We start from the raw sequence: 21,762 nt of genomic DNA on the forward strand, positions 1-21,762 counted from the left end.
TCCAGAAGATAGGGTTAACATGATTAAATGAACTAATAAGAGGAGTGGGGAGAAAAAGAAGATGCTGGCCATTTCCTTATGCCTTCTCCCAGTACAGCAGGAAACTGACACAGGGACTGAAATCCCTCCCCAAAGGAAGGAAAGTCATGCCTTCCTCTGCTGGGGAGGTAAAAGAAAGCAAAGCAAAACTCAGAAAAGTTGGCCAAGCCAGGCAGAACCTTCTCTCCCACCTGCACATCTGCCTTGGGCTTTTCTTCTTTTCGGATTGTTGCAAGAAAACAGATGGCTGTAGAAGCCTGAATTTTAAATTTATGAATGGAAATTTGAACAGATGTTAGCAATCAAGATGGCATATAGGAATTTTTTTTCATACCATGTTTACAGCCCAGCCTCCTTCACATAAATGGGAGAGGGGGTCATAAAAAGGGTAGTTTTTGATCTCAGGACAGCATGGATCCAGCTTCGTGATTATATGGCACAATAACGGAAATATTGAGAGAACAAAGCAAGAAAACACTAATCAGCTCCCTGTATAAATGCTAAATATTTATCTACAAGATGATAAAATATATCTGCAAGAAAACCATTAACTCATCAAGAGCAGATTCTGTGTTTTAAGTGGGCGACGTTCAAGCCCAGGGTCTTAACAAATATCTGTGAATACCTAGTTGCTTGGATTCTGTTTAGATTTTTGACGTGATATAGATTATTTGGTTTGGTTTGGTTTGGCTGAATGCCCCAGACATATGGGGCCTTACTAAATTTCAGGGAGGAATTGAGTAAGAGCTGGTAAGAGATCTGATGATATGGGCATTCATCCATCATCCAATGCTAGGAACTGGGCTAGGTGCTCAGGGTGGGTGGGAAGCCGCAAAATAAATCAAACCTGATCTAGGTCCCCAACACAGAGAGCTGAAGGAAAAAGCAGGTATGTAACACAAGGCTGGAACAAGGTATATGTTGAAGGTTACAGGACTGAAAAGAAAGGAGTGGGGTTGATTGGAGAATGGATCATGACCGTGGTTCTTGATATCCTAAGAAGGGAAGGGTCAGGAGCTTGCGGCCATCTGGAAGAAGAGCATCACCCAGGCTTTGTTAGCAATTTCTGTTGACTACACATTCGAAACATGGGGTGGCCATAAAGTCTGGGAGCATGAATCATATAATGTGATCAGGTATTATAATATTATGTCAATAAACCATTTATTATGTATTCACTTGGATTTCCAGACTTTGCAGCCACCTTGGCTCTCCAGAATACATCACTTCTCACCACTGCCATCCACTGTGGTTATCTCTCTCCCGGAGGACTGCAACAGCCTTGCTAGTCTTCCTGCTTGTGTTTTTCCCTACATCCATCATCCACAACCAATCTATTCTCAACACAATAATCAAAGCAATCCTTCTGAAGCAGTGGTTCTCAAAGTGGGGTCCTTGCTGGGAAAGTTGTTGAAAATGCAAATTCTTGGGTTCTCTTCACCTATAGAATCAGAAACTCTGGAGGTAGGGTCCAGAAATCTGTGTTTTAACAAGTGCTCCTGGCGATTCTGATGCGTGCTAAGGTTTGAGAGCGAATTGTAAGCATAGGTGAGTTAATGTCACTCCTTGGCACAAAATCCTACAACTCTCCAAGGCCATTACAAAGCTACAAGGCCATCCATGTACCATCTGGCCTGTGGATCTTTCACTGACTGCCCATCACTCTAGTCTCTAGCTCACTTGCTCCTTGGCTATACTCAAGGTCTTGGTATTTACTGTTCCTTTGGCCTGGAATGTTGCCCATTCCCCAGGCCTCCTACCCCACCTATCATGGCTCAATCCCTCCTCACCTTCCCCCGGCTCAAATGTCACTTTCTTGTTGATACATTACATATTCATGGTCGGTCTCTTCCCACTGGAATGTAAGTTACTTGAGAGCCAGGATGTTGTTTTGTTGACTCCTGTATTCTCAGGGCTGGAACTGTGTACCTGGCACATAGTGAGTGCCCAGGAAACAGCTGGTGAAGGAATGAATAAATGATCCTGTACTGAGGTCCTACCAGACGCCAGATATTGTTCTAGGTGCATCACCTCATTGCATGTGCCTCACTGAATTCCCACAAGGCATACGGTGTATGTTATCATCTTTATTTTACACATGAAAAAGTGAGCTAAATGCGAAAAAGAAGAGTAACAGATACTAAAAAATAAAAAAAAGGAAAGGACTGAGATACGAGGTTATCAGAAGAGGAAACTTTTCATAATCCCCAAGTTCTGGGTCTGACATGGAGCCAAATCCATCTATATTTTGTACCAACTTTACTGCTTTTCCTTGAAATTGGTCTGGGCAGAGGACACGCCAGCTTACTCTGGTATTTACCTAAGCAGAATGTAATTAAAGAGGCAAAATCCTGCTTTCAATGATCCCAGGACAAGGCTACACGTAGGAGAATTGCTGTTTTGTTTGCTGATATTTTCCTATTGGAAACACAGATGATAGAGATATTTCCTGAATATTCAAATAGTTCTTACTCTTCCTCCCAATTACTTTTTTCAGTTTTAAAAACAGTTCATAGTGTATGTTGTTAATGACCTGGTAGAAGTGGATACTTGAACATGCTTATTAATTAATGTGCTCAAAAATGAGCTCTCTATCAAGCCTCATGGGGATATTTTCCCCCCCTGGCCATTAAAAATTGTGTTCTCTGCTAAGCATCTGCCAAAACGAAAATCCAGTCCTGTGACCAGTGCTAAAGAGTGAATCTGGTAGTGGTTCATCTACAAAGAAAGACTGTTCGAGCAGGCAGACCCAGGGCCACGGTCCTTCTCTATCTGTGCACCTCTCCAGATGATCTCATTTATTCCCATGGCTTTTAACACCATCTACATGCTGTTCACTCCTGTGTCATCAGTCAGGGTCCAGGAAGGAAAATAGAACCCATGCCGGGTAACACAATGGAAGGAATTTATCCAGGGAATTAGTTACAAAGATGTTGGAAAAGCTGTGTGGGCAAACCGGGGAGGGTGAGATAACCCAGAGAAGAGCAACAGTAGGAAGCTGTGACCCTCCCTGAGGCTGGAGAGACAAAAGGGCCACAGCGGTGTTTATGAGAGTTTAGGAACAGTGGGAGCAGGGAACTTGGAGGAGAGTCAGACCAGTGGGATCTCAAACCATAGAGGAGATTCATTAATGCTACAGATGCTGCCCAAAGCAGGGAGAGGGGAAAGAACGCTGGCTTTTCCATTCCTCCTGACCTTCAGTGTTCTGCCAGTACCTTCCATTGGCCAGATTTTCCCAGGAGCCAGTTGGCAGGGAAGCTTGGGAAATGTAGTTTGCATGGGTCACCCCCACCCGAACTTCAATCCAGAGCAGAGCAGGGAAGAGAGGGAAATGAATCAGAGTGCCAACAGGCAATGATGGACACTATTCCCAAATTAACATCTCCAGCTCAGACCTCTTCTCTGAGCTGCAGATTCTTACATTCAGTTGTTCACCTGACACCTCCACTTGGGTGTCTAATAGTTCTAACTTAACAAGCTTCAAAAGGAACTTGTTTTACCAGCCAACTCCCCCCGATATTCTCCTTCTCAGAATGTGCATCACCCAGCTCAGCCAGAAATATGGGTGATCTTTGATTCCTTTCTTTTCTTACTCCCTATTCCTTCCAACCTTTTAGCAAGACCCACTGATTCCATCTCCCAAACAGTACCTCTCCAGTCTTCTGTGCCTTCACTATTACCACCTTAGGCCAAGCCACCAGCATTTCTCTGACAGGGAACAATAATGACATCCTAACTGGCCATGGTACTCCACTCCCCACCCCGTCTCCTTACAACGCATTGTCCAGGGGTCAGTTCCTGAAGGCCTGGGGGGCAAGTGTAAGGAGTCAGGACTTCATTCTAAGTGCTTTAGGAGCCACTGAAGGGAGTGACATGAATAATTTTTACCATAAAGAGATCAGCTTAGCTTCTTTGTGGGAAATAAAATGTAAGGGCCAAAAAGTGGACGAAGGAAGACTAATTAGGAGGCAGTTACACTTCTCAGCCCTCTTACATAGGGGCACAAAGTAGGACTGCACTTCCCTGCGCCTGGGCAGTTAGTTGTAGCCACATGACTTGCTTTGGCCAATGAAATGTGGGTGGAAGTGATATACGTCACCACTGGGTGGAAGCCTACGAGCCACTGTGTGTTTCACCACGATTTTTCTTCGTCCACAGAGACTGGCAGCGTACCAGGTAATGGCTCCTCCACTGGCCTGAGACCCAGACTTAGGATGACGGTCGTTCAGGGCAGAACTCTCTGCCAACCTACGGACACGTGGCATGAGCAAGAAATCAATCTTCCCTGTTTTAAGTTGCTGAGGCTTTGAGATGGTGACCGCAGCATACCTAGCCCATCTGGGCTGAAAGAGTCCCTCAGTCCCTTACATCAGCCTGCTTTCAGGGCCATCGTGGAAATACCACCAAGTGATCATTTCTACTTGCTGGTTTTATTCATTAATTTTGTTTCCCCTCTGCACCCCTCTCCAAACCCCCCAAGAGCAGGATCTCTGTTTACCTAGCTTCTAGAAGAGAGCCCAGTGCAAGTCACTAGGCAAGTATCTGTTGATTAAACCTCCAGTGCCTTGCACCTAGCATTTGTGGCTTATGTGCTAGTTTGCCAAGGCAACTGGAATGAATGGGTCTTGCACTCAGCACACCTGAAGCATCAAGGCCTAAAGCTTCACTCTGCTATTTACCGGTTAGGACAGTTGCTTGTGTTACACCCTTCCCAATTCACAGGAAACCAAGTTTCCCAAAGTCACCATGATTCCTTAGTCAGAAAAAGCTCTGCTAAAGACCACATGCAGCAGATAAACAAAAAGGAATGAAATCTTGGAACCATAAAATCATGAGAGTGAAGCCGCCCAGAGTTAGGAGACAGAGTGGAACAAAATTCATTTTGATACTATTTTACCAATGCTACTTGGCAGACAGTCGTTCTATCTTTTTTAAAGTTTTCTATGCCAGCTAAATCTAATTCCCCAGAAATGACCAAACCTCCAATTTCATCCTGGTCATAAAATACCGGCATGGAAAAAAACCTTAGCGATTTCTTAATTCACACAGCTCCATTTATCAGCTGGCTTGATTCCCTTTATTTGGAAACCTCTTAGGGTCTCACTGTTGTCTGCCAGAGGCTCAGAACATAAAAACTCAAGTTAGAGATTGTTTTGTTTAACGTCATTGCCTTTTTAAACCAAAGATATTTTAAAACATTTTTTCCTAGCATTCCATTATATAATTATAATAGAGCTGTAAAGAAGATCCTGATTATAAAATTAACCCTGCAATATTTTTAGGTTTTATATTTTTGCTCCTTACTTAAAATTTTTCCTTAAGGTTTCAAAATGTCTGAGATATTGAAGAGATAAACTCTTAAACACTACAAAGTTATTACTGCATCTGTTCTTTCAGGAACTAGCACCCTTTGGTTCTTTAGGGCAGCCAGAAATTAATTATGTTCTACTTATTTAGCTTAGTCTCTTAGACCCTAGACAAACAGGCTGTATCCTCAGTAAGCAAGTGCATTTTGTTTAACTTGCCAAAAAAAAGAGCAAATATCAATTCAGTAAACATTTGATCTCAAACTATTAACTTTTGATGTTAATAGATGGCAATTTCTGCAATCTTGTCCAAACGAAATTCAATGTTATTAACCATGTCCTAATCCTGAAGTTCAGGTACTAGGCACTTGCAGGTGAAACTTTTAAAAAATGAGTTCATACCATTTCCCCCACATGCTGAAAATGGGATAGTTTGAATATTGCAAGTCTCTCAAACAAAGCCATATTCACATGCAGGAAATCATTTAGATGTGGTTAAGGAAACAGGAAATTTTCGCATTGGCTTTAATATTTATATTTTACCAAAGTTTTCCTGAACTTGGTCATCATTACTAACACTTCTTATAGTACTATTTACTGCCTCTTAAAAATAAAATAACTAAGCAGAAAATGTACAGTTGAAGAAAACTGGATGTCAGTCTATACAGTGATTTTTTTACTTTCAGCATGACAGACTTTATTTTGGCACTTTAACAAATATTTTGCTTTACAGCAGTGACAAAATATTTGCCAGAAATCTCCTTTTCCTGGCATGGATATTCCAAGCAGTTGTTATTCTACGAACTGAATTTCGCTATGCTTTGCACAGTTAGAGGTATACCCACTACATTCTTAACCTCCGTAACCGAGGGACATTGTGCAGCTTTAAGAAGGTGCTATCACTTCCTTTTAATCACTCCAAAGTGGACTGATTGTGCAAGTGACTGGACAGGAATTTGAGAATTAAGGCCATTAAGAATTGACATAAACACTGTTCCAAGTGCTGCATTAAAAAATTTTTTTTAAATGAGTTCTGTGGCAATTCCGGGGAATGTTCTCTAAATGAAGGATTCATACTTCATTAAAGGTAAATTACATGTTGGAAAGGTTGCTGTTTTTGCTGTCTTCCTACTTTGGCTGCTCACAGTTTAAAACAAAATTGGTGGTAAAATAGAAAAAGGAAATGTTCAGTTAGAAGGCAGTCCCCAGACAGGGTACTCTCATATTTCCAGCTATTCCTCAGGCATCGCTGCTTTCCGGCAATTGCATTCCTAAGCAGTGAGGCCCGCCTTTTAATGCACAGAGCCTCCCTGCCCGACTCTTCTTCCCTACAGTGTGAACTACGGTATTCCATCTATGACCTCTTCGGTTAAGCTTCAGGAGAGATTTGGAGCACAGTTTCGAAGGTAAAACAATCTACAGGACTAAACCATAGATACCGATGTCAGGAAAGCCCCCTTTAGTCCTTGGGAATTTATAGTCCTAAAAGTTATTTGCAAGAGCAGGCATTCGTCTCAATATTGCCATCAGCTATCTCCATAAAGGTTGCAAAAGTCACAATTCCCTCTCTGGCGGCCTTTCGATATCTACATTCAAACAGACACAGGATGATACATTCAGATTTCCTCTGGCCAATTCAGAAGTGAATCTGGTAATAAACAGCCTTATCAATGAGCTCTTTGGTTTTTGATATACAGACACTGTGGAACACTCAGAAATCAAACTCACAACATCCTTGAGAGCAGACGGTCGTTAGCAAAGGGGAGGTGTACATTTGATCGAAAATGTACAAAATTTATAACAGTGACATTTTCAATATTAGGCCACATGATTTATTCAGTAGTTTTTATGTTCCCAAATTACAATTTACGTCTATTCGTAAGACTACAAAAGTTACCATTAGAATCGTCTGTGCTTATAAAATACCAACTTTTTTTTTTAACTGTTATATATACTCATTAACACCAGTCTGCGACGAGTTACATAGAATCATAGGCACTTCAAAGGCTTAAAAAGATGTTTACAACTTAAATGCATTTTTAAGAACAAAAACTGATTTTTTTCCTTAAGTCCCTACTCGTACCTTCAAATTGCAAGAAATTAACAAATACAGTGGCCAAAGGAATCTGCAGCAACTTCTCAAAATACTGTTATCATCTTTGGGTTTGCTGAGGCTTGTCAGTAACTCAAATCCTCCCAAAAGAAGATCTGATTGATAGACATGACTAAACAGTTTTGTGGTGATAATCCAATTTTACACATTAATTTGCTGTTGCAAATCTGCCTGAAGCTACAGGTAATGAAAAACAAAGCAAGTGTAAAATGGATAGTCTGACACTTAAAAATTTATACAAAGTGGAGGTTAAAGTTTATATATTTGAAAATCACATATACACTAAATTACCATTATCTGAAATATCCAAAGACAGACTGCACCGTAACAGCTACAAAAGGCATAGAGTTTTGTTTTGTTTTCAAGGGGACAAGAGGGGCGAGCAGAGGAGAGGGGGAACAACAGATAAATTAACGAAGTAAGACGAACTTGGTAAGGTCAATCTGAGACATGCAGACTCAAACGAAACAGCTTTCATCTTCAAACCGTAGGATAAAAACAATCTTTTCATATTTGCACATAAAAGTTTAAACCGATTCCATGAACATTGAGGGTTTTTATAACATAATATTTTGCCACTGCTATTCACAGAACACTGCAGATGTTAAATTTGAATTTTATGTTGTTCTAAAGAAATACATGAAAAGTTTTAAATACAATGGGATTTTATCATTAAAGTGCCAGAATGGCTCTTTAATGAAAAAAAACACAAAAAAACAAAGATCTTCATTATTCTATGCCAAAGCTTTATTTTTAAAAGTTCAGTGATCTCATAAATAGAGACACTAAATGGGAGTTTTCACGCATAAAACTCCTTAGTAGGTGCCTTCTGATAAGCAGTACTGGATGGCTTGCGTTCTCCAAGGTCATAACTTCCTTCATCCTTCTTTCTCATGCGATACACCAACAGCAGGATAAGGAAAATTGCAAAGAGAAAGCCGATCACTCCGCCAGCAATGACAGCTGAAACACACCAGAAGGAAGATTACTCTTAGAAGAGATTCAAGGGTGGTAGAAATTAGCTCTGTCAAGCCCAATCTATCTACGCTTTCATAAAAAGCTTAATTTAAAAACCCCCAAACTGGATTCAATGAAGCAACCAGGTAATGATGCAAATCTGACATTCCTCAGGAGGTATAATACTTTCTTTGATTGATATTAATAATATCCCCCAAAAGCCTCAATAAGAAAAATCTGGCTGTGACCTCAACTAAGTCCATACTTTAAAACTCTTGAGTCTTTTTGGTATTCACATTTTGTACTCTAATCTTCTAACTGCTTTATTCAATGAAAACACAAAACATGATATAATCGACTTAAATTCTGTAAAGGAAAATAAATATGAAAAAAGCATGCAAATTTCCTTTCTAGTCTTGGATTTGGGACTATCCTCTTTCAGGGATCAAGTATTGTACAGACATAGAGAACAGATTTGTGGTTGCCAAGGGGGGTGGGGAGTGGGGGAGGGATGGAGTGGGAGTTTGGGATTAGCAGGTGCCAACTATTATATATATATGTATAACGGAATCGCCTTGCTGTACATCAGAAACTAACACAACATTGTAAATCAAATATACTTCAATAAAATAAAAATTTTTAAAAAAGGATTAAGTGTTCTAAAATCTTGCAAATCTTCCCCTTTAAAATCAAATGTTAATACTTTCATCAGTAAGTTATGATTAGAGACAACATCCTTTAATACCTTGGGCACTATATCAATGGCCCTTCCCATAAAGAACCTTTCCTTCTCTCAAATTTGTTTTGAAATCAGGATGAATGACTTGGATCAAGACTGATTGATTTTCATATTCTGCCACCCCCCGATGCCCCATTGTTCTGGACCAACCCAGGCCTTAACTTTCTTCTTCTTGCCTCTCCCCACCCCGCCCAAAAGGCTGGCCAAGGGGTAGGCTGAGGGAGCTGACAGAAAATAAAGACAACATTTGCCTAACTCTTGCCTCTCACTCTGGAATGAGACAGGTGCTCAACATGGTTTTCAGTACTAAGGTAACATCCAGCAAGCTTTGCCGATACCTCTGAATATCACTTAGGCAAACACAGGCCTATTTAAGGACCTGCCACCTGAGCCCCACTGGGCTACTCACCTGCCAGGACTTCTGTTCGTTTAAACAGATTGTCTGAGTGCTTCTCAGTATACACATTTGTAGCCTCTTCAGCTGGGTCCATTTTCCTTTCTGAGTCAGAGAGGTGAACTTTTTCCTTATCAATTTCTTCAGGTGACTGGGGAAAAAAAAAAGATTATGAAGATTTTCTTTTAATGTGCTGGAAAGAAGAAATAGTAGATAAGCACATTCCCAAGTTCATTCTTTTCAAACACTGAGTTTAGGAAAGACCTGCAATAATTGCTTTGTGTGATGTGCATACCAGTGGGTGAGTCCTATGGTGGACCCACGTTGTTCATGGTTTTATATAACACCCATCACATGTATAGGCAAAATGGATAGTTAGTGAGTTCATAATAATCCTAATGACAAGGGTAGGTTGTTTTAGTCGACATTTCGTAAGATCTCACCACCCTTCTGACTTTAGGCCACCATCCCCCTCTGGCTGCTCCAACCCAATAGCACTGCCCCAATTCTCCTCACTCCTTTATCATCTTTTTGCTATACAGGGCACTGTGATGACAGCTTCCTTGCTGGCATTCTCTCCAAGTGTTCTCCCAGGGCTCTGCCTGCTACCAATCTGTGGGGAGCAGCCCCCAGGCTTCATCTGTAATGCTCCCCTCTATTTATTCACTCTTACAACGCCTTCACCAAACCCTGGATTACAAAGAACTTCAGGGGGCCTGGGTTCTGCAAGTAGCTCCTGTGTGGTCCTGATCAAGTCATACCACTTTTCTGGACTTCATTTTCTATATCTGTCCAATGAATGGCACGCTCAGGTTCCTCAGTATTCTGCAAGTCTAAAGTACACTCTTCTCATAGAAAGCCCATCGCTATTTGGATACCTGGTAGAAGGACAGACAACTTGACAGATGAGAGAACGAATTATCTGGGTTCTAATCTAGGAGCCTTTTCACTATGCATTAGCAGTCAGGGAAGGGTTAGGAAAGGGAAGAGAAAAATAGGTTAATACTCAGGTATGTGACTAGGGAAAGAGGAAAGCAAGTTCTGGTGGTGAATGAGGTGAGAATAAGTAGCTATTGTGACATTAGAGACTGAATTTAACTCATCCGTATCATCTCTGTCCCATTATTATGACAGATCACATGAGTCCCCTCAGGTTTTTTCAGTCCCTAAAATCATTTGAGAGCGTTGACATTCCCTCTGACTCGGCTTCTGATCTAGCAGCCAGGAAGGAGCTTGCATTTCAGGGGGTCTGCGGGTGTGGGAACAGGAGGTCTCCACAGAACTGGGGCCACCACGTACTCACAGGAAAGGTCCACCAGTGTACAAACTTCCAGGTGCTCTGGATGGAACATTCACTCTTTAAATTTAAAAGTTTTATTGTATGAAAGTAAGAGTTTGACTAATAAGAATTCTTTCAATAGTATAGAACTAACCTGAAATACCTTAACTCCTGTATAGATGTACAAAGTGAAAGGACGAAAAGGCAGCAGAGATAATTAAATTAAGCCAATTAAAGATCTGTCACATCCATGTCTGGTTGTTTGGATGCCATGGAAATGTGATGGAAGTAAAAGATGACGAGCAATGCTCTGCTTGAACAAACAACTGTGTTCTTTTTATTCTGTCACATAAATTTATAACAAACTAGGCAGAATATCTATAACAGTGACATTAATGCCACAGTGACGCCCATTCAAAAGCAAAGTCTACTTTAATGGTATCCTAGAGGCAATGTTTAATTTAGCTGTGCCATGTAATGACAAAATAGAAAATTTAATCACCAGTATTAATATTATTCATTATCAGTATTATCATGATAAGTACCTTGAAAAGTGTTTGACACAATGAGTAGCACTCAGTAAATCTCCCACAAATGGATGAATTTTTATTATTACTACATCGAACACAAATGATACCAGGAATACATTAAAAGATTTGGGGGTCCTTAATTTCTGAGCTCATCTGCCAAACATCTATCTTCTTTATTTTAATCTGACACAATTACTTCCCTAAAACCAATTCTTAAAAACTTAAACCAATTTTCAATTCATTGTTGTCCACTGACCAGAGAGCTCTACGTCAAACTAGGTTTTGCTTAGGATAAACTCCACCATGAAAAGCCAAAACTGAATTTCTTGTCTCACGCTCGTGAGTCCTAATGGCTCCTAACGGTTCCTGACTTCAAGGGATTCCGTTACGACAAGTGGTCAAATAAACAAAGCCAGATGCATCTTTCAGCAGCCACACTGGATGACCTACCCTCAGCTGCACCTGTTACTTTTCATCGCTCCTCTTCTCCCTTCTTCCTGTCACTCACTGAACTGAATCCACTTCTGGAGCAGCTACCGTGCACGGAGCCAGCTGTGTCTGCCTCGGTGCTCAGAACTTCTCCTTGCTTTCCTGTTGCCTGGCCCGTGAAGTCAGTCTACTGCCAACGGTAACGAACCCTTCTCCATCCGACAAACAGCACTCCAGTCCGAAGAGGACTGCCCCTGCTGCCCCACATCTGCAGAAACCCATCCAGCCGTGTCCCTCACCACCCCGTGCACACGCACCGGGAGGACAGCGGGCGAGGGGAAGAGCAACTGCACTCTGGGAAGGGGAGGAGAATCAATGGGCGGGAAGCCTGCGTGCGCTCCGGCCTGCAGAGGGGTTCTCCTTACTCGGGAGAAGGCCTGTCCCTACCTTCGTGACACAGCCTTCCACAGCCCGTCTGCTGCTAAAGCTTAGCAGCACCTCATTTCTAACCAGCAGACGGGTGAGCTCCAAAAGGGGGCACTTGTGTTTCCAAGTTCTCAGAAGCAGCACGCTACCCCCAGGCCGTCTGCAAAGTCTCCTGCTGCTGTCGCTTCACACGCTCACTTGGTGAACTGCCTCGGTCTCTCCTGCTCTAACCAAATTCAATGAAGGCTTACAAAATGCTTACTGGCTCTCAGGTGCCATGCTGCATGCCCTCACATTTAATCTTCTCAAGAACCCCATCAGGAATGGGCTCAGAGAAGCTAAGAAACTTGACCAGATCTAGGATTTGAAACCTAGGCTTTCTTCAGACTTTAATATGCATTTTCCAACTTAAATAGCTTACCTAGGAGTGGGTAGTCAGCTAGTTGCAGCAGCATGCTAATAAGGCCAAAATCATCGGTCTCATAGTTTCCATTAACTAGTAGCTTTGCTCTGTTCTAAGGCCAAAGACCTTATTTCTTAGTAAGTCAGCTCTCAAAATGAATATAGGGATGTACCCGCATTCATCGTTATCATTGGAAGAGGTCAGAGTTTACATACCACTGAAGGTGGGCCTGAAAAAACTCTGGGAAAACACTTATTGAGACTAGTACCTGAAGCCTCCTTAGTCCATAACCTGTTTCAGCAGATGTAAAAGTTCACAATGGTTTTAACTCAGAACAAACTCTTTACAAAATAAAAACAAATTTTCTTAGCATAAGCCAAATAAACTGAAAAGGTTTTGCTTCTTAACTGGGCTATGAGTTCCTTAAGAAGGAGTACCCTGTAAAAAAGATTTGTTTATAAGCTACGCCTGGGTGATAAAAGCACTAGGTAGAATTAGCTACCAAGCCACGAACAGACGTGGAAGAACCGTAAATGCACGTTACTAAGTGAGAGAAGCCCATCTGAAAAGGCTACATACTGCATGATTCTAACTATGCAACATTTTGGAAAGGCATAACTACGGAGGCAGTAAAAAGGTGAGTGGTTTCTAGGGGCTGGGGCAGGAGGGATGAATATGTAGGGTATAGAGCATTGTAGGACAGTGAAACTATTCTGTAGGCTACAGTAATGGTGGGTACATGCCCATTATATATTTGTCAGAACTGACAGGATGTACATCACCGTGAGTGAACCCTAAGGTAAAACTCTGGACTCTGGGAGACTATGATCTGTCAGTGTAGGTGCATCAGTTGTAAGAAGCGAACCCCTCTGGCACAGGATGTTGATGGGAGGAGGCTTTGCCTGTGTGGGAGTCTGTGGGAACTCTCCGTACTTCCCGCTCAATTTCCTGTGAACCTAAACCTGCTCTGAAAAACAAAGTCTATCTAACAGCAACAACAAAAAAGCAAGTAGGTGGGTAAATGTCAAAACGATCATAAAGAGTAAGGAGGAGCCATTTACGATACAATGAAAAGACCATTTGTCCTTACACAGTTTTAAAGGGCATCTCTTAAAAGGCACAGTCTGTACAATTTTTTAAAAAGGCACATTTACAATAACCTGAGAACGCAATGGAAAACAAAATATACCTTTGTCTGAGCGGGGATCTTATTCTGTATCTTGTTCAGAGTCGTGGTTTCCACTCTCGGAGCAGCGCTAGTGAACGGAAGCTTTGGAAGGGGTCGAGACGTGGTCAGCTCTGGACTCTCTCCGTCCTCATCAGCTCCTGGCAAAATAAGCAAAGATGACCTAAGCACACAAATCAGGACACAGATTTCTACAGTATCAGACAACGTTGTCTATGGCTGACGATGACAGAGCCATGTTCTTTCAAAATACCTGCTCCTCAAGAACTTAGCACAAACCTTCCTGCAGTCTTCATAGCAATGAAGAGTGATTTCAAGGTGGATCTGTGGGGAGCCCGGCATTCTTTTCTATATTATTATTATCCTGAGTGCTCTCAAGTAGTCCTTCTTTTACTTCCATGTTCAATCTGTCCTACTCAAGAGATTCCTTCCCTTCTATGCTGAAAGGTGCTACATTTTCCATTTTAAAACATAACAACAACAAAAAAGGAACACTGACCCTTTATCTGTGTGAGCTGCTGCCCTCTCTCCCCTTTTTACCACCAGATGTTTCTAATGGTGGTGTGCAGACTCACCGGCCTCTTCCCTCACCATCTACTCCACTCTGTGCTCTACTCCCCCTAGTCAGGTATTCCCTGTCACCACACTACTGGTACTGTTTTGTTAAGGTCACCATTCCCCTCCACGTTCCATATCCAGTGGCATTTTCCAGAGTCCTCATCTAATTGAACCTCCTAGCGCCACTGGACGCTTGTCAACTCTCACCTCCTTCTTGATATACTACCTTTGGGTTTCTATGGCTTTGACTTCCTGGTTTTCTCCCCTCACCTCTCTGGCTATTTCTAAGTCTCCTTTGCAGGCTCATTCTCTTCTACCTGGACACAAAATATGAAGAGCTCCTTAAGGTTGAGCCCTAGGCTGCTTCTTACTCCACACTTTCTCCATGGCTTCAATTACCATCTAAAGACAAATGAAACCTAAGTTGACATCATTAGCTTCTACCACTCCTCTGAAATGTAGACCTACATATCCACTGGCCTACTTGGCATTTTCACTTGAATGACTCAAAGGTGCTATATACATCTCTATCATGTTCAAAATACAACTCACGGAACAGACTCGTGGTTGCCAAGGGACGGGGGGTTGGGGAGGGATGGATTGGGAGTTTGGGATTAGCAGATGCAAACTATTATATAGAGAATGAATAAACAACAAGGTCCTACTGTATAGCACAGAGAACTATATTCAATATCTTGTGATAAGCTATAATGGAAAAGAATATTGAAAAAGAATGTATGTGTGTGTGTGTATATATCTAATTATATACTGAATCACTTTGCTGTACAGCAGAAATTAACACCACATTGTAAATCAACTATACTTCAATAAAATTAAAAAAAAAAATAGAACTCATGATCTCCTTGCCTCTCCCCTCTACAAACCTGGTCTTCTCCCCATATTATCTTGCAGTGAATGGAACCCTCCATTCCTATAAATCACAGCTCTGGCCCCCTCCCCTCTTCCTTACCACCACATTGAATCCATCACCCAGTTCTGTGGATTTTACCTTTTTATCATGTCTCCACTCTTACACCTTTCTATGGTTCCAGGGCCACCGCCCTCATCCAAACCACTGTAATCTTCCTATCAATCACTGTACCTACCTTCTTCCTAACAGCTCCCTTTCAGTCCACTGTCCACAAACTGGCTGTGACCCCATCATCCTCCTGTTTAAAGCTATTACAATGGCACGCCACTGATTTCAAGATGAATATAAAATGCCTCAACCTAGCCTTGTGTGGTCCAGCCCTGGCCTACCTTTCCAGCTTCCTACAGCATCATTTTCCCTGATGTCCCCTGTGCTCCAGCTGTGGTCCCTGATCTTCAGCCAGAAGCCTTTGCCTAGTTAATTCCTAACTCACCTCCAGACCTCAGCACAAACATCATTGCTTGGAGAAGGCCTCCCTTCCATATTAGAGTAGAGTCCTCGTTAAATGGTTTTTTAACACCACCTTTCTTACCCTAAGATTGCATTTATCAAAAGTTTGTAATGATGCATTTGTTTGTGTAATGATTGACTGAAGTTTCCCCTACAAGACTGAAGCTCCATATGGCCAAGGGATTGTTCGCCAAGTGCCTAACAGAGTCCCAACACCTGCAGACTCTGACCCAGTATTTGTGCAGTAAGGACTGACCACTGACTGCCAGCTGGGCACTATGTTTTTCTGTTTGTTTGTTTTGCTTTTTTATCAGAAGAATTTGAGTATTTCTCACATTCAAATATAACATTCTTTTTTTTTTAACATCTTTATTGGAGTATAATTGCTTTACAATGGTGTGTTAGTTTCTGCTGTATAACAAAGTGAATCAGCTATACATATACATATATCCCCATATCCCCTCCCTCCTGTGTCTCCCTCCCACCCTCCCTATCCCACCCCTCTAGGTGGTCACAAAGCACCGAGCTGATCTCCCTGTGCTATGTGGCTGCTTCCCACTAGCTATCTGTTTTACATTTGGTAGTGTATATATGTCCATGCCACTTTGTTACTTTGTCCCAGCTTCCCCTTCCCCCTCCCCGTGTCCTCAAGTCCATCCCCTACGTCTGCATCTTTATTCCCGTCCTGCCTCTAGGCAATCTTGAGAAAGAAACACAGAGCTGGAGAAATCAGTCTCCCGGACTTCAGACTATAACATTCTTTTTAAGCTGACCATTCGTCAAATTTGTAACAACTGAAAAAAAACTCAAAGTCTGTAACTCAAACTAACCTGCTTCCTCGGACAGGAACAAATGATGAATAGCCCCAAATTCCTCACAGAAGCATGTTACAATAACAGGCGGTTCAAAAAGCAAGAGGTAAGATACTGGGAATAGTGCAAAGCTATGAATAAGGCTCATTTTAAAAATATTTTAATATATCGACTGCCTCTGGCACGTACACTCATTATACAGAGGAGAAATGGTGAGGGGAGGGTCTATTGGAATAAATATTGGATTTGGCATTAAACAAACTTAGTACTGATTCTGGCATCTATTATCTCTGTGACCTTGGGCAAATAATGCCTGAGTCAGTTTCTTCACCTGTAAAATGGGGATAACAACAACTAAGTCTCAGAGATGCAAACATAATATGTATATTTGAAAGCATTCTGTATACATAAAATGTTACATAAATGTAAGTCATTAATAATGATGGCTCCAAAAAAAAAAAATAATGATGGCTCCAAATACACTGCTCTTTCATATCAGTCTCCCTGATTTTCCATCAAAGTTTTATACATAATATGATTGATTTGCTTCTTACAAAAAAAATTCAATGAGAAATGAAAAATTTTCAATTAAGGGCTTTCAAGACTCCCTTGGTTCACAAGAGTTACAAATACGAACTGCCAAATTAGGAGTGTGGAGAATTTGTTGTGAGAGAAGAGGTTTTGTAAAGTAGAAAATTCCCTCAAGTTGGCACTTCTTAAATTAGAGACAGGTGAGTGACCCACCTCAGGGGCTCTTCCACTGCATTTATTATCTTTATGAAAAAGATTGACCCTCTTGCCCAAACCAGAAATCTGGGGACCCCCTTTCAGCCCGCTTTACCTGAGACATCCTAGCCCAGAGCCCAAAGCTCGTTTCCACCTGGGAAACTCCTGCTTACACTTTTACGCCCAGAATCAGTGTCATCCTCTTTCCATCCATTGTGGAACTGTTTCTTTCTCTATGTTTCCACTGTTCACTAAGTTTCTTCTTTTTTGAAAAATAACATTTTCTTCTACTTATAAAAAGAATACATGTTTTTAAAAAATACATTTTTCATGGATGATATTGGAAAACAGAAATACAGGAAGGAATAAATAAAATTATTCCACCACCAGAGAAAGCATCATTAGATTTTATTTACTGAAGTGTTCCTAGCACCTAGAATGGTGTCTGTTCCCCCGTGTTATGGGTCATTATTAAATAGTTGTGGAATGAATTGAATAAATATCTGCATATCATCTCATCTCTTAATGAGTTTTTCATCTCTTAGATGACAGTTCCACCCTCCAAGGACTCTTCCACTCTCAGAATGGTCCTTTTTCAAAGTATCCTCTTCTTGTTTCAACGTTAAAGAGTCTTATCTCTCCAACTGTAATAAGTTTTTCTGTAAGTTCTCTTCTCGCTGTGAGTTTCTGTTCTCTTACCATTCGGGGGTGTGGGAAGATCTCTATCTTTCAGAAGTTACAAGTTCTCCTGTAAATGTCTGGGGAGCCTTGGTTGTCTTCTTGTATTTAAGAAGGAAAGGCTGAGAAGCTGACTAGAAGCTCTGAGCACACAGGAGAGGTCTGTCAAATGTGAGCATCATCAATTAGATAGACTTGTGTGTTTTGTTGGAGAAATTGCCAATGCCAGTATCTTGGAGTTGTTTCCTTTGAGTTGGTCCAATTTCCTAGAGAGGGTAAAGGCCAGCCCGTCAGTGTTCCAGGAATGACTGGGAGAAGACAACTGGGAATATCTCCGCATTAAATAACTCTTCATCTAAGAACTTGTATTTCCTGTTTTCAGTGTGGGGTCCCTTGCCCCATCTGTGCCTGGTACACTCCCAGTCCAAAGACCCTCTGTTTTATCTTCCCCAGATAATAAACCTCCAGTTTTCTCCTGAGGTTGGGCGCATCAGTCCCTTTGCTGCATTATGGTGGGAAGGAATTAGGGAATCTACCTGCATCTTGAACAGACTTTCAACCAATCATCCTGAGTTTAGTACCATTTTCACGCTCCATCTAGTGCCATGAATTCTGGGGCCCTACGGGGATTCTACTGTGTAAAGTGGTTGCCTCTTGGCTCTCCCCACCCCCACTACTGGCTAACTCAGCTTTCTCACGTCTGCCAACTCTGTTACTACTAGCCCATCTGCTTCCCAGCTTTCAAAACATTGTGGCCTTTGTCTCCTGTACTGTTTTGTTTGTCTTTGTGAGTTTAGGCCCAATTCCTTTATTGTTGGTTTAGTTGCGTGTTGAAAGGTATGTGTGTTCAATCTGCCATCTTTAACCAGAACTCTGCATTTAACTCTTACATTTTTGTTGTACAGCACCTTCTTATGTTATATCACCCATGACATGGTGTAACAATTATTTTTTTCTCATTTCTACATTTTTCTCATCAGACTCTTGGTTCCTTGAGGACAAGGACCTAGTTTTTCATCTGTGTCCCAAGAACATGGCCTAGTGTCTGGTCCACAGTGAAGGCCCATGAATCATTTAAGTGAATGGTTGAAGTTTTCATGTCTGCCAATGCCCACCCCTGAGTGCACATATATAGTCTGGTACCATCTTCTCAGGTGGGAAGCACCCTCTAGGCCTTTGGCCATTTTCCTCCAGTCCCTTTGCCCTTCCACTGGATAGCATACGGGAGTGAGGACAGAGGGAACAAAACCCGGGGGATCCCAGTCTCCAGCTGGGACTGGGCATCAGCTAGGCAGGGTCTCCTCATTCTGGAGTAGAGTTTTAAGACACAAGGAGGCAGTAGAGCAAAGGAGTGAAAGAGAACACACTCTCAAGCCCAACTCCCTGGCCCCTATCCCAGCTCCATTTCTTTCCAACAGTGTGATCTGAGGCAAGTTATTCAATCCCCCTGAGCCTCAGGTTTTTTCATGTGAAAAACAGAGATAATACAATCTGTCTTTACAGAGCTGTTATAAGACTAGGAACAGTGCCTGACATGCAGTAAGGGCTTTACAAATTTTAGTTACAGCTTTTATTACCTTTAAGCTGAAAATCAACATCCCCAGTGCAATGCAAGGAGGTTTCCAAAATCCAGAATGATACGCTTCTTTTTTTTTTTTTTAATTAATTTATTTTTTAAATTTATTTTATTTTTGGCTGCGTTGGGTTTTCGTTGCTGCGCGTGGGCTTTCTCTAGTTGCGGTGAGCGGGGGCTACTCTTCGTTGCGGTACACGGGCTTCTCATTGCGATGGCTTCTGTTGCTGCGGAGCACAGGCTCTAGACGCACGGGCTTCAGTAGTTGCAGCACTCGGGCTCATGGACTCTAGAGCGCAGGCTCAGTAGTTCCGGCGCACAGGCTTAGTTGTTCCGCGGCATGTGGGTGGGATCTTACCGGACCAGGGCTCGAACCCGTGTCCCCTGCACTGGCAGGCAGATTCTTAATCACTGTGCCACCAGGGAAGCCCCAGAATGATACACTTCTTTGTAGCAATGATCTGCCTAAGGCTGGAGCCAAGGCAGAAGCAATGTGGGCCCACATTTAAGCCTCAGCTCGATCCATCTGATGAGTGGTTCAGGATTTCAAATGATCCACTCCAATCCCCTTTCACCTGGATAGGGGGAGTGGGGGAGGGGAGGTGCTGCCAGAGGAGCAGGACTGAACCTGTGTCCTTTATATTAAACTTAGGGACAATCTTGGCAGAAATCAGCAAAATGACTTGGACAACCTCCACAAATCTCTAACAACTCTTAGATTCTAAGATCTGTGAAATGGGGACCAAATTGTATCCATATTTATTATTTCCTGGGACATTTTGAAGAAGACAGTTACAAAGCACTTTTGAGGTGCTAACGAAAAAAAAGAGGTGCCATGAGTGAACGGTATTAATAGAGTTGTGGGCTATGGAGGACAACTTTTCACACTCATCCTGCGTGTGCGTTATATACCACTTTCCCCAGAATAACTAGGGCTATTTTTACATGAGGACTGCATTGTAAGCTCATTGTTACTAGGTCAGACACCACCTCTCTTGTCTTTCTCAGACTTGCTGTTTTCCAACCTAAAATGCTCACTCTTATGTAGCTAGAGCTCGCCCAAAGACACAACTGATTTTAATTTCCTCTGGGTCATTCTGAAGCCCAGGCTGATCTGATTGTGAGACATCTACATTCAGCGTAACTTTTACCAAATGTTGAACATAAAATGAAAACTCAAATCAAGGAAGATCCTGGATAAGACTTGCCTAGCATGCTGCTGACTTCGAGTTCCTGACTGGATCATTAACATATGCACAAGCTCTTCTTTCTCTGCTACCTGGGGGCCAATCCGGGCACAGGTGAAACACTTCTCAGGTATGGTAGACTGCAAAAATGGCCAAATCCTTTATTCCCCCTTGTATCCACATCCTCTGCAATGTGGCCCTGCAGCTCTTTTCATTAAGAGGCAGACTCTGGCCTGGCCTTATAACTGGCTCTGACCCATCAAATATGGCAGTGAAATTGTGCCAGTTCTAAGCCTTGGCTTCAAAAGATTTTGCTCACTCCTGCTTGCTGTCTTGGGATCTCTGCCTCCTCCCTGTGGACAAATGGCTGGCCTTCTGGAGGATGAGAGACCGCATGACCAGAGCCAAGTCTGCCCCATTGCCCCAGAGATATGACAGAACCCAGAAAGATCAGCAAAGCTGCAAACCCAACCTGCAACTGACCATTGACATGTGAGGGAGCCCAGTCAGGCCAGCCTAAATTGCCACCCTGCAGAGTAATGAGCTAAATAAAATGACTGTTGTTTTTAGCCACTACACTTCGGGGTGGTTTGTTACGAGTCATTACTGCGGTGATAGATAACTGATACACCACTGGAGTTGAGGATATCACTGTACAATCATTTTACCTGGCTACTACGTTCTCCCTCCTACGTTTGAGCAATACACTAGGAGTAAGAAAGTATAACTCTTCTTGGTCTCACCTATAATCTTTAAGGTAGGGTTGGCAGCTGTATGAAACCAGTGTCTCAGGGATCTCTTTAAGGGTGGTTTCCATGACATCGCTCTGAAAGCCTCAATAATAAAATTAAAAGCTAATGTTGACAGAACACTGACTACATGCCAAGCAGCATACTCTAAGAGCTACAGATGTGTCAACCCCTTAAACCTCACGACAAACCTATGTGGGAGGGACTATTATTACCTTCCAGTCTATAAATGAGGAAACTGAGGTTCAGCCAACTTAAATACATTCCCAAGATCTCACAGCTCAAGTGGCGGGGAGC

General features: G+C 42.2%; 1 protein-coding gene across 1 annotated transcript in view; it reads right to left on the minus strand.

Annotated features, from left to right (window-relative positions):
• Positions 1 to 7,154: 7,154 nt before the first annotated feature.
• Positions 7,155 to 21,762, minus strand: part of SDC2 (syndecan 2) — a 111,263-nt gene continuing 96,655 nt past the window's right edge. Inside the window, exons 3-5 of the mRNA XM_082364487.1 lie at positions 13,805 to 13,941; positions 9,564 to 9,699; positions 7,155 to 8,421 (exon numbers count right to left, since the gene is read on the minus strand). Of these exons, the coding sequence (XP_082220613.1) occupies positions 8,258 to 8,421; positions 9,564 to 9,699; positions 13,805 to 13,941 (437 nt within the window). The 3' untranslated portion in view covers positions 7,155 to 8,257. The remainder of the gene's footprint in view (positions 8,422 to 9,563; positions 9,700 to 13,804; positions 13,942 to 21,762) is intronic.

Source organism: Balaenoptera borealis (assembly GCF_965194805.1).
Source record: "Balaenoptera borealis genome assembly, chromosome: 17".
NCBI classification, from domain to species: Eukaryota; Metazoa; Chordata; class Mammalia; order Artiodactyla; family Balaenopteridae; genus Balaenoptera; species Balaenoptera borealis.